At 40.5% G+C, this 20,140-nt stretch overlaps 1 protein-coding gene across 2 annotated transcripts; it reads right to left on the minus strand.

Moving 5' to 3' along the window:
- Nucleotides 1-221: 221 nt before the first annotated feature.
- Nucleotides 222-3,887, minus strand: lhx8a (LIM homeobox 8a). Of its 2 annotated transcripts, none has more exons than XM_079451981.1 (8): nt 3,727-3,887; nt 2,590-2,727; nt 2,234-2,355; nt 1,675-1,895; nt 1,490-1,593; nt 1,320-1,415; nt 913-1,096; nt 222-828 (listed from the first exon to the last, which is right to left on the minus strand). In XM_079451981.1, exons 1-8 carry the CDS (start codon nt 3,778-3,780, stop codon nt 752-754), a joined length of 996 nt encoding a protein of 331 aa, XP_079308107.1. In that variant the 5' UTR covers nt 3,781-3,887; the 3' UTR covers nt 222-751. The 2 variants fall into 2 exon arrangements, with proteins under 2 accessions (XP_079308107.1, XP_079308106.1); XM_079451980.1 differs by lacking the exon at nt 3,727-3,887 and adding an exon at nt 2,940-3,393 and having other exon boundaries at nt 366-828.
- Nucleotides 3,888-20,140: the final 16,253 nt, after the last annotated feature.

Below are 20,140 nucleotides of genomic sequence, written 5' to 3' on the forward strand. Positions count from 1 at the left end.
TTTAAACAACCAGCTCGCTAAAGATCCTCAGAAACACAATCACGCATCCATATGTGCCATTTTAGGATCTGTAGACTTGTTTTCTTCGAACCATCATATAAAGTTGTGCATGCTCTTGATTTGAACAATTTTTTAAAACGTCAATGCATTTTTCTCTGTGCTCAAATATATTTTTTTGAAGAAGTTATGCAAACATCGGTGTGAAAACAGAAAACTAGTATGACAAATTGCAAACAAGTTTAATGTTTGATTGTTACTACCAGCATTAATTAAACCATATTATTTAACAGAAACCCAAGATACCACGTAAACAGAGTAACCAACAAACCCTCATGGAAATTAGTTAGAACAAGAAAAACTCCGCTCTGTTGTAACTTAGTGGATTTTTATTTGATTTTCTTCAGCTTTCAGATCCAAACCACCAAACAATGTGCATCGACTAAACCAGAAACCAAGAATTCCATGGTAAATTTATTTTAAAACAAAGTGCTGAGTCACATACAAGAAATAAATTAAATGCCATTTATTCCATCACTATATAGATATATAATATATATTAAACAAAAACTTCAGGCTCTTTTCACAATTATTTCAAAACATTTTCTTTTTAAATCGTCGCACTATAGATATCCTTCAGTAAGTACCCATGAAAGATGGAGTAACTTGGGTCTTAGTCAATACTCAGTCAATAGAGGAGCAAATATTTCCCATCCCATCATCTGACCTGACCGACAATGCGGCGACGGGCATCTCAGGCGTGGCCGATAGGCAGCTGTGTCATCGAGTGGGGCAAGAGAGGCTGCAGCACCAGCGAATTGGGAGAGTGCACTACAAAAACAAAATTTCACGTTTAGGTACAAAAGGTCAGCTCATAGAACCAATTATGTAATATTCCATCGGAGCATAATGTACCATCCAAATATGAGTGAAGGGCAGTCAGCATAGGAGTGTCCACAGGAGCAAAAGCAGTGTATTGAAGTTCATCTAATAGAGAAGGAGAGAGTCTGGCAGCCTGCAGAGATGACACTGGCGCCGTGGAAGAGTGATTTGGGCTGACGTGCTTCTTATGACGAGCTCGACAGTTCTGGAACCAAACCTGAGATGCAGATTGACACCGTACAACATTGGTATAAATTATGTTTATGAATGTACACATTAAATGATAAAATGTATTTGTGTCAAAGACTCAATCCAGCAGTGGGCTCAATGACCAAACCAGACTTCCCATCGAGTAAGGTGGGACAGTACTAGCAATACATGCCAAAAACAGCATACAAACCAAAAAGACTTAAGTCTCACAAAAATAAACTGCAATATACCTGAATAACCCTCCGGCTAAGACCGGTTCTTTCTGCCAACTTTTGTAAAGTCTGGGCATCTGGATTGTTGTCCTGAGCAAACTGGGCCTGCATTACCTAGAGGAAAGAAAAATGAATCCGTGAACTGGGTACAGTCATTGGCAAAAGAACGTGTGGATTTCAAGACGAACCTGTAGCTGATCAGCTGTGAAACTTGTGCGTGCCCTCTTGGCTGGTTTGGGCTGATTTACTTCCTGTTCCGATGGAACTGCTCCTTCAACGTTAACCCCTTTACCTACAATAACGGAGACGCAATAAAAAAAAACTCCGTTCCGTGAGCGTCAGCAGAAGCAAAATACGCGTTTGGGTATCTAACCTGTTTCCATGGCCCGCTTCAGGTTGTCCAACATGCAGTCGTAGTGCACGCGACACAGGACTCTTTCATCCACCAGTGCAAACTCTTCTCCAGTGGACAGTTGCCTTTTGCAGGAAAAGCACGCAAAACACGCCAGGTGGTAGGTGTTGCCTTTTGCTCTACGGACCCAGTCATTTGAGTGGATGTTTCTGCCGCAATGAGCACAACGCGTTCCGTATTTCCTACGAGAAACAAATCTGCTATAAGGCCTTCCATGCTTAAAAGGTAAACAAGCTTTTGCGTTACGTTTTAGTGTTGTTGTGTCCAGGAGAAAGTGGTGTATTATTGTCGAATCTAGGGAATACAAGTAATCGAACGTCATGACAACGCAATGTAGCATCAATAGTTTAAAAGGGAAGTAAACAAATTGGACCAAACTGTGTTGTGGACCAACAACGAGGTCAAACGATTAACTCCACGTTAATATATATGGTCGCCTTTGTTGCGCAGTGGTGCCGACTTTTAAAATCATTTAATACGTGCGAATATAAAGAATAAATAGTAGCTACATTTTCATTACCTGAAGTAATCCAGTTTACAGAATATCTCCTTCTCTTTTATATAACAACTGATGTGTCTTCCCAGAGATGTTTGGCACACGCTGCAAGACAGGCATCTCACGTGCCAGCACATGTCGTTCACCTGAGGTCAAAAAAACTTTAAACGATTACGGCAACATTATTAAAGTTAAAAATGACTTGAAAATCAAGTGTCAATATTCCGTTCATGACTTTCTTGGAAATGACTTTTAAATAAAACCACAAACACGTAAAACTCCTGGCATTTTGGTAGCCCGCAGCGTCACGAGTTGAAAAAATTTGTAATGTATAAGAAAAGCATATAATTCTTTGTCGGTGGACAGATTTTTTTCTTTACCTTTAGCAGATATTTGTCAACTATCTCAGTGCCACAACTTGTACAGATGGCTTTCTCTGTCATGGCATGAGGTGAAGAGCTGGGCGACGAAGACGACGACGAGCACGATACTTCTTCAAACAGTTCTTCAGTTTTATCCTTAAAACAAAGCAAAACAATGCATAATATAAATATCGCATCACAACATATACATTAAAAATCGCCAAGACCTTTTTAAATGAACATTAGCAAACAATAGAAAGAAGCTATTTGGAGCACCAGGTCAAGTAACTTTCATAAGCCCGAATCACAAAAATAGACATTCCCCAGCTCCACAAATCCATAAAAATAGTGTTGTCGTTGTTAAATACCATTTGGTCTTCCTCGGTATCACTTATCGTGTCAGGTGTGTAGAGGAGCGAGCCTCCACTGCCCGCGGGCATGATGAGAGCAGCTCAAACACACAGTATGAGCGCTCGTCCAACGCAGCCGCCTTTTAACCTCGAAGCCCGAGCGACCCATTAGCTGCCTCTCGCTCTTTTTACCATGACAACCTCTCGGTGTAACTACAAGCCCATGCAGACTTCTTGAAATACACGCGCTTTCCAGGCAAAGCTTCGTCCTCTTCATTTAAACACTTTAAACGCTTCAGGTAGCCTAATCGGATTCCTTTCTGACACTTTCAATAGCGCGTTGCCCTTATGCCATTTTCCCAAGTTCATCAAGTAAATTTGCCTGATTTTGTTTTAAAACTTTGTAGTAATATGCTTTTAAAATATTTCTATACTCCCATTTAATGAACCGACTGTTGCCTCGATAAAGGAAGAAAAAGAAATCAAGATGACTCAATTTATATTAATTGCACGCAGGCGTTGCCTGAGGCACAGCTGAGGATGGTACCGTAATTCACACTCAGTCAAGTCATGGGTATCAGAGCTGACACATATAGTAAATACATCGGAGACATACAACAACATTTTAAAATAGTCCATGCAGCTTTGTTTTTAAAAGATTATTTTAAATAAACTGTTCAATAATCACCTACAACATATACCCTGAACAAAAAATAAGATCACCTATCAGGATTTATTTTTAAAACAAGATAAAAAAGACGTGATACATTTTAAATGTAAGTAATTTACTAGATTGTTTACATACTGTGCTTTTGCTTGGGCTATCTTTCGATGTGGTTTGTTCATTTTTCCAGTACATTGTCCAGTAGCCTGTCCACCTTCAGATTTCCTATGATACGAGAATTAATCCATATGGATCCAGTAGCTGAATGCACGTCGTGACCATGTTTTAACTCTAATTTTTGTTTTCCTTAGCGAGGGTGGTACTTTTTCTTGCAATTTCTCACTCCCCTGGCCGCACCTCCCTGTTACATTTACACACGCCTATTATTCTGAGAGTTGCAGAAGAAAGAGCCAAACTATTAGTGGCATCATATTTATTACATTTACAACGCAACATAGTTTTGTTGAAAAAGTATTTTCGACACTAATTTTGTGTTAAATATAAACAATCTGTATGTATTTTCTAAGTTTATTACACGTGAAAGTTATGTTTTTGCTTTAAACTCATTACATCTGCAATACTTTTGTAATTATTTTTATCATTATCATTGTTTAAATATTGAAGAAATATTGAAATATTGAAACGTTTTGTAAAATTGACATGATTCTGGTTGCAAACAACTATTTTTTTTCGTCATGGCAGTTTCCCGTGTTATTTCGCAGGTTGTCCAGCTCATAATAAGCTGTTTCCTTCGCTGCTCATTAACACATACCGTACACAACTTAAGTGTACATTCCCATTAAAATACATTATTGCTTATTTTATGATATATCATTATTAATATAAACTTTTTTTGTTTTATTAAAAACGTTCTATATCAAAGTTTTATTATATAATATTACTTATACTAATATTATTTGGAATTCTTCATTTTTGTTTGACATTATTCTTTGTTGCTCTATTCGTAATTCATTTTATTATTTTATTGATATATTTTTACTAGTCTTTCTAATGTCTGACTGAATAAATGTTTGCACAATTTCATCTTAAACATGATCTGCTCTGTCCTACAGAATAAGGTAATTCAGAATAATTAAATTATAATACTACAAAATAAAAATAATTAATTATATATTTCAATCAACATTATAACGAATTGTTTCAAAGCTTTCACTCATACCTTTCACATATATAATATATATATATATATATATATATATATATATATATATATATATATATATAGCTATCTTTTCAAACAATTGATATAACCTTTTTGTCCACCACTGTTAAATAATTCTGATATTTTTTGGGGTTATATTAATTATCTCTTGGCATTTAAAATGAACAGAGGTTATTTAATTTCAGTCATCTCATATATCTGAATTTTAACAGACTATGACATCTTAATTACAAGAGCAATAATATCAGCTTCCATACAGATTATTCTTGCCTATTTGGATTGGTTTGTTTGACGTGGAGGATGTAAGGCAGTCTGGGTATATTTGAGATGTGTCAGTCAAGTCAAAGAGGGTGACCTTTTTACTTTGACTTTCTGTTTTGACTTGAGCAGATTTAAAATATATATTTTTCTTCTCGAGGGAGACTTTCTTTTCTTGTGTATACTTTCAAATGAACAAAGCAGTTTTTGTGTGCTTTATTATTGCTTTTTGCAGACAAGTTTCATGTTGACATTACCATAAATGAAAAAGGAGGGTGGTCAATACAATGTGATAATTTTGTTGTGTTTGCATTTGAATGTGAGCTGAAATATTACATCATTGGCTAAAATGGTGTAGTTCTCATTTATTCTCATGCTTCAACGTTTAATCTTATCTCTCAATAATTCAAAGAACTGCGGCATTATATTACAGTACAATGAAGAAATCCTAAACTTTGGCATTTGGGTTAGTATTCTGGAATGCTAATCCTAATCTAATTAAAATTCTAAAAATAGAATTTTTTATGTTTATTCTTGCTTGAATTGTTTTATGATTTTCAGTTGTATTGGACATGCTACGCCGTCTTTCACAATAAATGCCCAGATGCATGAATGATTTCATGTAAGAACAGATACACAGGAAGTCTCATTGTAAAATCGATAGCCATTTGCAGCCACTTTTGTATGAGCAAGCCTTATCGCTCATCTTGTTTCATTCCACAAGTCAGATAAACTTTTCTGTGGGACATGGCAACATCTCTTAACATTTGAGAATCACACTCACCGAAAAATATAACTGAATCTTTACTGAAAACTTTGCCTCTATCTCTGTCTTGAGATGGGTGGAAAGATTGTCTGGAGCTGTCAGGAGAGATACAACTAATACAAATTATTTTAATTATTAATTTAACCAAAATACATTCTATTGTAATGCCAATCTCAAAATTTGTTTGTGAACAGTACATCTTCCTTATCATCCTGCACTTTTGAACTTGAAGACATCCTTATATTTTCCCCGCAATGCAAAAAGAAAAGAGAAAACAAATAAGATTGCAAAAAAAGGAAACACATCCAGCTTCAATCATTAGTTTTTAAAATGCTATTCTTTTATTCATTAACTTTCATTCATGAAGTTAAGATCAGATGGAAGTTTGGGGGTGGGGGGTATTTTGTGCTGAAACATGACACTGAGGGTCTAGGAGGTGAGGGGTCTCAGAGCTCCTTGACTTTGAGTAAATGGGGTCTGACAGGTTGATCGGGAGCGCTGTGGTCATGTTTCCTCGCCAGTTCTGCTGGCATTGCAGCTACGGCCAGCGCAGAAAAAGAAACCTCCTTTGGCAGATGTACGACAGTCTCCAGACACTGAGGGGAAAACAATGTGCATAAAACAGTAGTGGTAGGGAAAATGTACTGAAGCAACTGTGCATCATGACTTTAATGGTAGTCTAAAACATTGCAAGGATAATTCATCATGTTTGTTAACACCGGAATGTCTGACTTAAACCATTTCCTGCAATGTCATTGAAATAGTTTCTGTTTGACCTCTTCCTATTTATTGAAGTAATTAATGTCTGCCTCCTTACACCAAACCATTAAGTTGAATTAAAATAATTTATTTGATATTTTGAGAATTTGTTTTTATTGTCAATTGTTTATATTAGATTTTCTTTGATTAAACATTTGATTGTGTTAATATATATGATCAGTGACCCAAAAATAAAAAGCAGAAATTTTATTTGCATCTTTTAACATGTTTTTAAAGTTGTTTATTTTCATGTTTGCATTTATACCGTATCTGCAAATACAGATAAGAGGGTTCAATCCCCATTGTGTCTAGTGGTCATTCATGTCCCATTCCAGATAAAATTGGCATTGTCTATCGACATCTTTGTGATTGTTGCGTGTCAACAGAGAGCAGTCCTCAGATGCTCTTGTAGCTGAGGAAATGGACCCGATGACAGCTCCCCATGCAGCTAGTGGGCTCCGAGGCTCTGCTATCATGCAGAGCACAGGAAACAGAGATTTACAACCTGCACGACAGGGAAGTAATACCCAAAACACATACATTTAAGTCTCTGTTGTCTCTCTGTCTCCCCTGTAACTTTCGACTCCATCCAAATGCTTTGTCTCGTCGCCAAAAAGGAGGGGTGACTCACCTCCGGTACAAAGTGTGGTTCTGAATGACCTTGTTAATAGTATTAGGATGTGGCTTAGGTCAACATCATTGGGTTTGGCTGGTTAGTTCACCAAGCCTCTTCTGGTAGAACTACTGTATGCCAGTCTGCAGCAAGTAGCAATTTTACATATATGCATTAAACTGTGCATAAAACCTTATGTCCAAAAAGTTTTTCAGGAAATGGAAAAAACAGTACTTTTACAATAAAGAAAGACTGTATGTCGAAGTTGACTAGCACTTTTTAATAATTTTCATTGGTTATGGTTATAGATATTTGCAAAACATGAAGTGACTGTGTGACAAACATGAAGTGTGACTTATAATAACGATTTCTGGCAACAACAAAAAAATATGGAGGAAATAAGAGGTTTGAGAAGGACAACAGTGATACAAATCACAAAAGTATACTGTATTATATTAGATTTTTTCCAGTTGACATCAAAGCTCAAAATAACAGGCACTAATGAAGGACTTTGGATCAGCCGAACAGCTGTGTTTAAGAATGAATGAAAGACTTCCTATTGGATGATTAATGTGTTTGTAAAGTTCAATATGATAGCTTTGAAAAAAATCTTACTTTGAATGTTAGCCTTTCAGAAGAAATAAAAAAATCCCTCCAATAGGCTTTGACAGACCTTCCGTGGCCAAGCTTCAGTCCTGACAGGCGAATGACGTCTACGGCTTTGAAGTCATCCTTACTTGTAAAAGGTAGTGTAACAATGAGGCTAAAACATGAACCCCAAAACCATTTTGCAAAGATCTGCTGTCTCTTGAGACAACCCGCAATATGTGAATGGAAATACTCCAGAAGAAAGGCTGGATGGAAGCAGGACCCTTTGGGCCAAAACTCTTTTCATCTACCCGAACTCAATGCTCTTTGCATTCAGAAATTAATCCATTGAAACCTCTCTGGAAAAGCAACATGCACTACTCAGTTACAGCTTGGATTGAACTTGAACTCATTTGAATAAACAATGAGATGTGCATTCCTCTATGATTTATTAATATTTAAAGAGCTAGCCGGCCTTTTTACCCTCAAGTGAACTTCGTTGTTGACTTCAGAGTGGTTCCAGTAACCTCTGAAAATCTTTCCTTTTCAGAATTTGAACAGAACAAAATATACATCTGAATAGGGTGTTTGATTGAAATGGACCTTTTTACACATCTTTTTACCCCCTGTTAGGTTTCGCTTGTGTCCGTGACATAAGACAGTTAAGTCAGCGTGTATTAATATACTCTGACTATGATCTGTGAGGTTTATGTCTTTGTAACTCTTGCAGGGTGCTTAAAATCTGGCAGGGCACTTAGCCCCCCTCTGAGGAAAAAAAGAAAGGAAATGCACAGTGTAAAGCCCCCCTGCTCTCATCTGGTAGTGATTTGTCTTTACCATTGGCCCTCATTCAGCATTGCGTCTAACACAGTCAGAGTCAGGGGAGTGCTCTGATTACAGCCGTGATGAGTGAGAGAGAGTGCCTGGGACTGTTGGTGGGCAGATCAGCAGGTAAAACTGACCTCAGACCCCTAACAAATATGTGGATGTCAAGGACACTTTGAGCGACCCTCGGTCTCATCTCATTGATGGGACACAGTTACGGGTGATGTTTTAATAATTGTGAGAGCTCGTCCTTCAGAGTGTTTATGTGGTACGTTTGTACACTTCTTTTGACAGACACACACAGACTTTCTGAATGTTTTGTTATTGGAAGTCCTCGCTAAAATGAAACAAACATCCATCCTTGTTTGACTTTTTTCCATTGTTGACAGCAATGAGAATGAATGGATAGCAAATGTCTCCTTCTCTTCATACTTTTCTCATATGACTTAAGTAATGTCGTGTGACTTAAATTTAGAGGCAACATTCAGATTCGGAAGATGTTAACAATGTTCCAATCTGAGATTAGCCACAGCAAAGAGAGGTAGAAGTGTAAGTGATTTCTCATGATAGTTTTATATTTTCTTTAATGTGTTTAAGAAAAAGTGTGCTATCAATACATTTATTCATTCATTCATTTTCTACCGCTTATCCGGGGCCAGGTCGCGGGGGCAGCAGTCTAAGCAGAGATGCCCAGACATCCCTCACCTTAGACACTTCCTCCAGCTCTTCCGGGGGGACACCGAGGCGTTCCCAGGTCAGCCGGGAGACATAGTCCCACCAGCGTGTCCTAGGTCTTCCCCGGGGTCTCCTCCCGGTAGGACGGGCCCGGAAGGCGTCCAGTAGGCATCCGTAACAGATGCTCAAGCCATCTCAGCTGACCCCTCTCGATGTGGAGGAGCAGCGGCTCTACTCCAAGCTCCTCCCGGGTGACCGAGCTTCTCACCCTATCTCTAAGGGATCGCCCAGCCACCCTGCGGAGGAAGCTAATTTTAGCCGCCTGTATCCGGGATCTTGTCCTTTCGGTCATGACCCAAAGCTCATGACAATAGGTGAGAGTAGGAACGTAGATTGACCGGTAAATTGAGAGCTTCGCCTTGCGGCTCAGCTCTTTCTTCACCACGACGGACCGGTACATCGACCGCATTACCGATCCGTCTGTCAATCTCCCGTTCCATCCTTCCCTCACTCGTGAACAAGACCCCGAGATACTTAAACTCCTCCACTTGAGGAAGGAAGTCTCCACCAACCTGAAGTGGGCAAGCCACCCTTTTCCGACTGAGGACCATTGCAGATTTTCATTGCAGCCGCTTCACACTCTGCTGTAAACCGTCCCAGTGCATGCTGAAGGTCCTGGTTTGAAGGGGCCAACACGACAACATCATCCGCAAATAGCAGAGACGAGATCGTGTCGTCCCCAAACCTGACACCCTCCGGCCCCTGGCTGCGCCTAGAAATTCTGTCCATAAAAATTACGAACAGAACCGGTGACAAAGGGCAGCCCTGCCGGAGTCCGACATGCACTTGGAACAAGTCCGACTTACTGCCGGCAATGCGAACCAAGCTCCTGCTTCGGCCGTACAGGGACCTGACAGCCATTAGTAAAGGACCACAGACCCCATACTCCCGAAGCACCCTCCACAGGATGCCACGAGGGACACAGTCGAATGCCTTCTCCAAATCCACAAAACACATGTGGATTGGTTGAGCAAACTCCCATGAACCCTCCAGCACCCTGTAGAGGGTGTAGAGCTGGTCCAGCGTTCCACGGCCTGGACGAAAACCACACTGTTCCTCCTGAATCCGAGGTTCTACTATCGGCCGTATTCTCCTCTCCAGTACCCTGGCATAGACTTTCCCGGGAAGGCTGAGAAGTGTGATCCCCCTGTAGTTGGAACACACCCTCCGGTCCCCCTTCTTAAAAAGAGGGACCACCACCCCGGTCTGCCATCCCAGAGGCACTGTCCCCGACCGCCACGCGATGCTGCAGAGGCGTGTCAGCCAAGACAGCCCCACAACATCCAGAGACTTGAGGTACTCAGGGCGAATCTCATCCACCCCCGGTGCCTTGCCACTGAGGAGTTTCTTGACTACCTCAGTGACTTCGGCCTGGGTGATGGACGAGTCCACCTCTGAGCCCTCAGCCTCTGCTTCCTCAATGGAGGACGTGACGGTGGGATTGAGGAGATCCTCGAAGTACTCCTTCCACCGTCCGACGACATCCCCAGTTGAGGTCAACAGCCTCCCACCTCCACTGTAAACAGCGTTGGTAGGGCACTGTTTCCCTCTCCTGTGGCGCCGGACGGTTTGCCAGGATCTCTTCGAGGCCAGTCGATAGTCCTTCTCCATGGCCTCACCAAACTCCTCCCAGGCCCGAGTTTTTGCCTCCACAACCACCCGGGCAGCAGTCAGCTTGGCCTGCCGGTACCTGTCAGCTGCCTCAGGAGTCCCACAAGCCAACCAGGCCTGATAAGACTCCTTCTTCAGCTTGACGGTTTCCCTTACTTCCGGTGTCCACCACCGGGTTCGGGGATTCCCGCCTCGACAGGCACCGGAGACCTTACGGCCACAGCTCCGAGTGGCCGCTTCGACAATGGAGGCGGAGAACATGGTCCACTCGGACTCAATGTCTCCAGCCTCCCTCGGGATCTGGTTGAAGCTCTGCCGGAGGTGGGAGTTAAAGATCTCTCTGACAGGAGACTCGGCCAGGCGTTCCCAGCAGACCCTTACAGTACGTTTGGGTCTGCCGAGTCTGTCCAGCTTCCTCTCCTGCCATCGGATCCAACTCACCACCAGGTGGTGATCAGTTGACAGCTCCGCCCCTCTCTTAACCCGAGTGTCCAAAACATGTGGTCGCAGGTCAGATGAAACGACCACAAAGTCGATCATTGACCTGCGGCCTAGGGTGTCCTGGTGCCACGTGCACTGATGGACACCCTTATGCTTGAACATGGTGTTCGTTATAGACAAACTGTGACTAGCACAGAAGTCCAATAACTGAACACCGCTCGGGTTCAGATCAGGGGGGCCGTTCCTCCCAATCACGCCCCTCCTGGTGTCACTGTCGTTGCCGATATGGGCGTTGAAGTCCCCCAGTAGGACGATGGAGTCCCCAGTCGGAGTACTTTCCAGCACCCCTCCCAGAGACTCCAAGAAGGTCGGGTACTCTGCACTGCCGTTCGGCCCGTAGGCACAAACAACAGTGAGAGACCTAACCCTGACCCGTAGGCGCAGGGAAACGACCCTCTCGTTCACCGGGGTAAACTCCAACACATGGCGGGAGAGCTGGGGGGCTATAAGCAGACCCACACCAGCCCGCCGCCTCTCCCCATGGGCAACTCCAGAGTGATGAAGTGTCCATCCTCTCTCGAGGAGTGTGGTTCCAGAGCCCAAGCCATGCGTAGAGGAGATCCCGACTATCTCTAGTCGGAACCTCTCAACCTCACGCACCATCTCAGGCTCCTTCCCCGCCAGCGAGGTGACGTTCCACGTCCCTAGAGCTAGCTTCCGTGTCCAGGGATCGGGCTGTCGAGGCACTCTCCTCCGACTGCCGCCCGATCCACTACGCACCGACCCCCTATGTCCCTCCCGCACGTGGTGAGCCCACGGGAAGGCGGCCCCACGTCGCTCCTTCGGGCTGAGCCCGGCCGGACCCCGTGGGGAAAGGCCCGGCCACCAGGCGCTCGCATACGAGCACCGACCCCGGGCCTGGCTCCAGGGTGGTGCCCCGGTTGCGCCATACCGGGCGACGTCACGGTCCTTATGTTCTTTTTCATCATATGGGGTTTTTGAACCACTCTTAGTCTGACTCGTTGCCTAGGACCTGTTTGCCTTGGGAGACCCTACCAGGGGCATATAGCCCCCGACAACATAGCTCCTAGGGTTACTCGGGTACACAAACCCCTCCACCACGTTAAGGTGGCAGTTCACGGAAGGGTGGCGATACATTTAATGACTCTATATTCTTTATTGCTCTTTACTGTATATCAACATTTGTCTCATTTGTGTCTTTTTGTATTTTTAGGACAATATGAGGTAAAAGTAATTTTTTCAGTTGGTATTGTATTTTTTGCTGTCTTGTATAATAAACAGTCCAGTACAGGATGTACCATACTGTATGAATAAAACTTTAATAATAACAATACACATAAGAATCCCAACCCTTCTTAAAATAGGTAATGTGCTAGGACACATTTCAAGAAACACTTACTTTTAATATATTTTAAATGAGAGTGCCATCTGGCATTTTAAACAGATTAAGTGTATTAAGGGAGCATCACACAATGCTGTCAAGGAAAAAAACGAATTCACTGTGAATTGATGTAGCTAAAAATAGCAGATTTTTTTCTGGGTTTTTAAAACGTTTAGACCTTGAAAAATCTTTTAGGATTTTTGACAACCTTTGCATCTCAATATTTGCAAACTATATTAATACAGTAACTTAAATAAAATAATAATGCTTTAAAATAATAATGATTTTTTTTGCACTTTGTTTAGTTTAATGACACTAAAGAATTAGAATTTTTTTCTATTGTTCCTATTCCAGTTATATATCTTAGATAACCATTATTACATTTCTAATTAATATTTTCTATCAAAATCTAAAACTGTATAATATTTGCCCTGCAGATTTATTTCTGAACTGTCAGAGAGCTAGTAATATTTCTTTTCATGCTGTGTTTCTGTGTTACCATGGTTGCCTTAACATTTATGAAAACAAAATTGAGAGTTTAACATGTGATGCAGTCAGCATCTGTACAAAGCTAAAAGAAAAATAGACACAACAAACACTTATCCCATTGCACATGCCATACATTCAAAAGGTGTTTCATTCCTTACATTTGGGAGCTTTATTTAAAAAGAGCTCACCATACATGCATGAAAAACTCCATTTACACACTTTTCTAAAAGGGTTCCTGACGTGTTCTGCATTCTCTTGCTCTTTGACATCCCTGTGTAGAGACGTGAAAAAGAAACAAGTGAGTGAGGAAGAAAAGGCAGCTTTTGAGTAGAAGGCAGGCGTGAAGCAGCAGCGGTGACAGTAATCTACTCAATTATTTCAGCTACGACAACAGAGACGCTGAGAGCTGAAGCCCTGCACCTGTCCCAGCAGCCTCCTCACCTCACTGCAGCTGTATGCACACCAAACACATGACATCACCACACACACATATCTTTCCAAGCAAGGGTTTTTTCCCAGTACTGTGTTGACGTAGATGTCGGATGTATTTTCATACTGTTCCCCACAATGGTGAATAGTTTTAAACCATATGTGGTTTGTTATGATATCATATAACAATACTAAAATAATACACTGGGCACACCAACGTCCACATATTCTGGATATTCACTCCAGTGTTCCCTTCACCCTGTTTGACTTTAAGTAAGAATTCTACCCTGAAGATTTTTTAAAACAAACCGAGCGTGCATTTGCGTTTGAACACGCTTCTCGTGTTTATTTATTCCAATTTACTCAAATACATGTAACCTATGGGATGTTTTAATAATTGCAAAATAAATAAATAGTGAATTAACCTGCAAACAGCTGTTCATTTTTGCAATTTTGTGGTTCACACTGTGTTTTCCAAAGCACATATATTCGAATGACAAGCGTCTTTGTGCCTTTTTGGGATAATTTAATGCTATAGCTGCCAAGAAATTTGTCCTACCAGAGGGTAGGTGATAAAGATCAGGGTCAGTAGCATAGTGAACAACCGTTTCTGGGTGAATAGCTTAAAAAAAATCACACCAGCAGCTAAAGATAAATACGGTGCATAAATAGGCTCCTGAGAGGAGGGAAACCAATCTTTCAGAAATCGAAACGATCCGACTTGGCTTCCCCCTTCTATCGGCCCTCCTGACTTCAGGCATGGCAATGCCCTCTCACGCTGGGCCTCTAATTATTTCATCATGTAGCAGGAAATCCTGCCAGGCCTACATAAACAGCTTGGGGAAGGGGGTGGGGGGGTGATCTCCCATTCAGAACCCTGGTGACATCTGACATGTGTACGCACACCCCCCCCCCCCCTTACACCGGCAGCCGGGACCTAGACCCGCGCCTTCAGACACCCCCTAGATCAACAATCTCTTTAGGTCCAGCTTGACCACCAGTAAACAACTTGTGTTGTATTTTTATACGGCAGCCGGTTTTAAAAGTTAAGTGGAGTGACAGAGGTTGTTTTCAGATGAAAAATCATGCTCGGTGCTGAGCATAAATTACATGGTGTCTAACCTCTCGGCAGGAAGCTTTTTTACACACACTGTGTTTTCATAACAGACCGAACACTTTTCTAGTCTGGTCCAGTCGTGAACTGCGCCGCTGGGGATTCACACCCAGAAGTGGCTGATGCTCTGACCAGTAGTTGTCTTAAAAGTCCAGTGTGTCATTTTTTATGGATCTACTGACAGAAATGCAACATAATACATAATTAAATCTGCAGAGCTGTACATTATAAAGACCTTACATAATAAAGCGTTATGTTTTATAACCTTAGAATGAGCTATTTCTATCTACTGTACATACACCATGCATGGAATTCATCATGTTGTTTCTACAGTAGCCCTAAATGTACGAACTACTCTACAGGGCGTGTTTCGTAAATACATAATATTCTTCTCCAAAGAAGCGAAAACGTGACCACATCTTAGTAATGTGTCAGCCATTGTAGCGCTTCGAAAGGTATGGGGAGGGGTGACGTGAGCCGATGGTTGCAATTTGAAACCTCGCCCCTAGATACTGCTACATTTCTAACACTGGACCTTTAAAAAAGGACTGAGGTAATCTAAAGTCTTTTAGATGTACTGGCAGACTTGAAATGCACAGTAGGTAGAGAAAAAGTAAGAATGGTTCTGGTATGGGAGAGGTTGAAAGAATGGGTCTTTAAGTAGCTAATGCATTAAACACTTCAACTTCTCCACTAGACATGAAGTGACCACACATGTTGTCTCAAAAAATGGGTTCCCGTGAATACATAAGAGATATTTATGGCAAAACCATCTACGAGCTGTGAGCATTACTTACCTCGTAACGAAAAAAGAGGCCCGTTTATCATGAACCGCCATCTGTCAAAATAGTTTGTGCTGACGATAGCATGCCTCAGCCTGAACGTGGCAATAGCTCCTAAATCGACTGTTTGCAGGTCAGAAAGTAATCGTTCCTCTCCAGGGTTCTGTCACCTTCTGTTCAAACTTTGGCAGACCCTCGAAACGGAGTCATTTTTATTACAAACATCAAAAAACGTATCCTGAAAGTGAATGTCAAGTGAAAAGATTGAACTATTTTAGACTGTCAAAAAAGTATTAGTTATTAGGAAGCATTTTACAACATAAGTTACATTTACACAGCTCATTTGGTCAAGTCTAAAGGTTCCCGAGCTGGTTTCTTCAATGCCGCCACAACAATGCAGACAAATTTTATGTTATGAGCAGATTGCAGATTACACAAACATACACACAACCCTTATTTTCAGAATATAAAGATAGGCCCCGCTGACTCAGGGGATGTCCTGTATGTGCCTGTATGAAACTGCATCTGTAGAGACTGTTGACAGATGGGCAGACAGACTTGACCAGATAACAGTAGACTTCCCCAGCTAGTAACCATTTCTTTTAGACAACGACTCACTGGGGGAGATTAAATGACATTACAAAGAGAATAATTTTATGCCCCAATGGGTTACACAAAGTAAAGTCTGAGGGCTCGATCCTGTAAATAAACATTGTATCTGATTATTTAAACCAGGGGTATTAAATTAAAGTTCCAAGAGGTCCGGTCTTTATACTTTCTTCAAAACCAGACAATATGTTTTTTTGAAAATAAATAAATATTTAATCAATTTAGCCCAGTTGTATATACTGTATAAAAGATATGATCTTTTATCTGGCCATTTATTTAATATTTTGATATATGTAGCCTATGTATAGGCTCTATGGTTTTAGGGGAATTCCCTGTTAATAAAAGTCTGATAATTCATATTTGTAAATAAAAAAAAACTACTGACAACATGCCGCAAATGTAATGTAACAATTCAAATGCTATATAACAATTAATATCATAAACAGAGTTCCTAACTAAATTAGCCTTTCCATGCCATTGTCACCTTTTCACTTTCATACCAGAACAGTAATTTTCCAATTAAAACGTTGTTCATTACAAAATGAGAACCTGCTTGTGACAACCCAGCAAACGTCCTTTTATAAAATCATCCTACAGAAAATTCTGTGAAAATGTAACAATATATTCAATATTGACTGAATAATATCAAAATCAATGATTGAAATTAATCTTTGATGCTTGTTAGTCTGGGTTATCACAGGGTCACAAATGTTTGCATGATGATAAATAATGCTAGTGCTAAATGTAGATAACAACGTTATGATTAATAAAATATCGCAAATCTGGTTGAAAGGTTGGAGACATATAGCAAACAGATAAACGGATACAAATGCTTTAATATTTGCTGCATTTTATTTACTGTTGTGTGTCCATTTATGTCTGCACTAGTGTTGTTAAAATAAGCACGTGTTTGCTGCTCTTCAAGCGGCGAGTCTTTGGCGCGGAGCAGAAAGGGTTAAAAAAGATATTAGAGGATATAAGCGGCAAAATATATATTACATAAATGTTCCTGAGAGCCTGTGGGCTGTGATTCTCCGTTCTGAACTTTACTTATTGATCATCATTAATACATAAATTGACATCAAAAATACATGTAGAAGAAATTGTTGAGTACACATTTTTCTGTGTAAACAAAATCAAAGATTCACAAGATTTAGCTACAGGCAACTCTCAATCTGATCTCTTATCTCGTTGAGATCTTAAAAGCAATTATTTTGTGACCTTTTTCAAAACCGTTTAAAATTAATACAATTAATACATACAATTTTAACCCAAATCACTGCAGTATAGTCTCCAGACCCATTATGTAGCGTGTTGTTACAATTCACACTTTCTGTGTCAACAGAGGTAACGGTAAATAAAATAACATTTGGTGGAGGCATGTCAGAGCATGTGTCAAAGTACATGCTGAATTGCTTCACATAAGAAATGAAGTGTGACACATGGTAGACTGGGTACAAAACACAACAGTTCCTTTCTTTTCCTCACATTCCCCCTGCACACCTGTCATTAGACTAAACACAGCACGGGTCAACACTCCATCAGTGTTTTAACATAGCAAGTTTTCTGACAGTTTAAAATTCCATAACATCTGACCTCTCAATGCTGAGGAAAAATGATAGACAAGACTGGGCAATTTAATCAATGCGGTAGGTCGTAGAATTTAAGGGCCAACTTAATATATCAAGTTTGATAGTATTATAGTAAATTATAATCAATGATTTATTGATTTACATTCCAATTAATATAAATCAAACTGCAGTTGGATTATTTTGATTTAACTAAGAAAAATACAGCTAAATAACACAAGACAACACAAGAAAAACAGAGTTAATTCATTTTGGAACCAAACTCTTCATATATTTGATATAAATTTCAATATTGACATAAATTTCATTTGGATGTGAAACTCTGAATTCCTCAAAAAATGTCTTCAATTCCATTAAGTTTCACACCACATGTTGTCCGATCCTTCAAGGTGTCTCAATCAGAATGATGCTCCACTCTTCCAGTGTGCCTGCCGCCTCCAGCTTAGCTCTGATTGTCCAGGAGCGAAGCATCATATCAGGGGGCCTCATCAAACAAATAATAGTCCCAAATTGACAATCAGAACAAGAGGGGCCTTCTTCCGGCGAGCCTGTGAGCATCACCTTGTGATTAGGGAGTAAAAAAAAGCCCATAATGCAGCACTTTTCATATTGATCCTTTAATAAACCCTAATTCTACTCAGCCTTCCCTCCAGCTGCAGTTCACAGGATGGATTTAACTGGATAGGAACCAACATTACTGTCATTTTGTGTTCTTAGTGGAAGTTGTTTTTTAAAGCACAACTCATCAATTTGTATTGCATTTCAACTGGTAGAGAAATGCATGGACGTCTCAGAGTGAACACATGTAAGTGAAATGTGTATAGATTGATGTGTCTCAAATGCATAAATGCAATTATGTCGAAAAATACTCGCACTTGTGGTGTAGTAACAGCTGACCTAAATGTCATAGGAACACACATTTTATTGACGTAATCATGCTGTTATCATGATTTTTCGTTACTTAAATCAAAGCATGATTTTTTCCATCCCACTTCCTGCCTTTAAAGACAAATTATGTCCGATATGAAGTCACTTTTATCTCAGAAATACAATGATGCTGGACCGGCTGAAATCCTTCTTATTCAGATAAGTTAGCCATTGTACACCTTCAAAAACACAAAACCTGAATAACACAAAGACTTCCGAATGCCGTTTCTGTCTCCTTCCCTGCTTACTGACCCTTTTGTCTCTGTGTCCATAGCGCAGGAGCAATATCTATGACTAACCCGGATGTTAACAATATAATTTTGGTTTGTTTAGACCGTTTACAGGGCTAAAAATAGCCCAATCACTTACCACCTGTTATTTACCAATTTCCGCCAATTGCGTGCCTGAAAGCATGACTTGAAGGCTGCTCGGACCGGCCAATGTTAAACAGGATAAAAAATACAAAAACATTATTCTGAAGTCGTCTGTCTCAAAAATATGTGAACGTCAAAAGATACGTCAAAGGTTAGCCTGACTGCAGAGGGAAGAGAGTGATATTGTGCCAAATCATGCCCACATCAAAGACTTTAAAGAGTATATATTATACTGACAGGAAACGGGTGCAGATATGGAACTGTATGATAAACAAATAAGCCTTTCTTAAAAGGGACTACAGAAGATTAAAGTTTGCACCATGACAAATGTGTCTACACACTTTTCGCGGGGTTTCAAGTTTTTGCTTTTCCCTTTTAGAGTATTTTATCAACTGTCCTGAAATAACAAAACAATGCTTTGAAATCCTGAACCCATCAACACTCTTCTTTTGGAGTGCTTACAAGAATAGAATACTTTTGGAAAGATTAGAGGAATATTTATGTTTTGATGTTGGCACTTCCAAAGTGTTTGAAATAGAATTGTCACGGTGTCTCGGTTCATTTAAAGAGCAACAAAAAGTAGCAGATATGAGAGTTATTACTTGTGCTTTAAATGATGGGTTTTGGATACACATTTCTGCATTGCATGTAAATGTTTGCACATGAATACTGTAACACAGTTCAATGTAAGGAAGGTAGAAGGCGGGACACGCAAAACACTAAAACACAAATAAAGTCCAGGCCTGGTCCTCTCTCCCCCTTCCCTTTTGTCGCTCCTCTCTTATGCCTCCGGAGCTCCTCCGTGAGAGATGCAAGACCGTTGCATGCGCAGCTGACGATCGTTTTAACTCACTTCACCGGCCTCGCGCCGTTCCCTCACGGCTCTCGCCCGGCACTGCTCGCCACAAATACATTTAAGGGAAAAGTTGACCTTGGGGCTGTCATAATGGATCATCATGGCAAAAATTATTTACAATAAAGATAATATTCCAATATTTCAGAAAGGTTATTTCTTATTTTGTGTTTTTTCATTTTTTGTCCAATGAATCATAAATATGTGT

Source organism: Barbatula barbatula, assembly GCF_947034865.1.
Source record: "Barbatula barbatula genome assembly, chromosome: 3".
Lineage (NCBI taxonomy): Eukaryota > Metazoa > Chordata > Actinopteri > Cypriniformes > Nemacheilidae > Barbatula > Barbatula barbatula.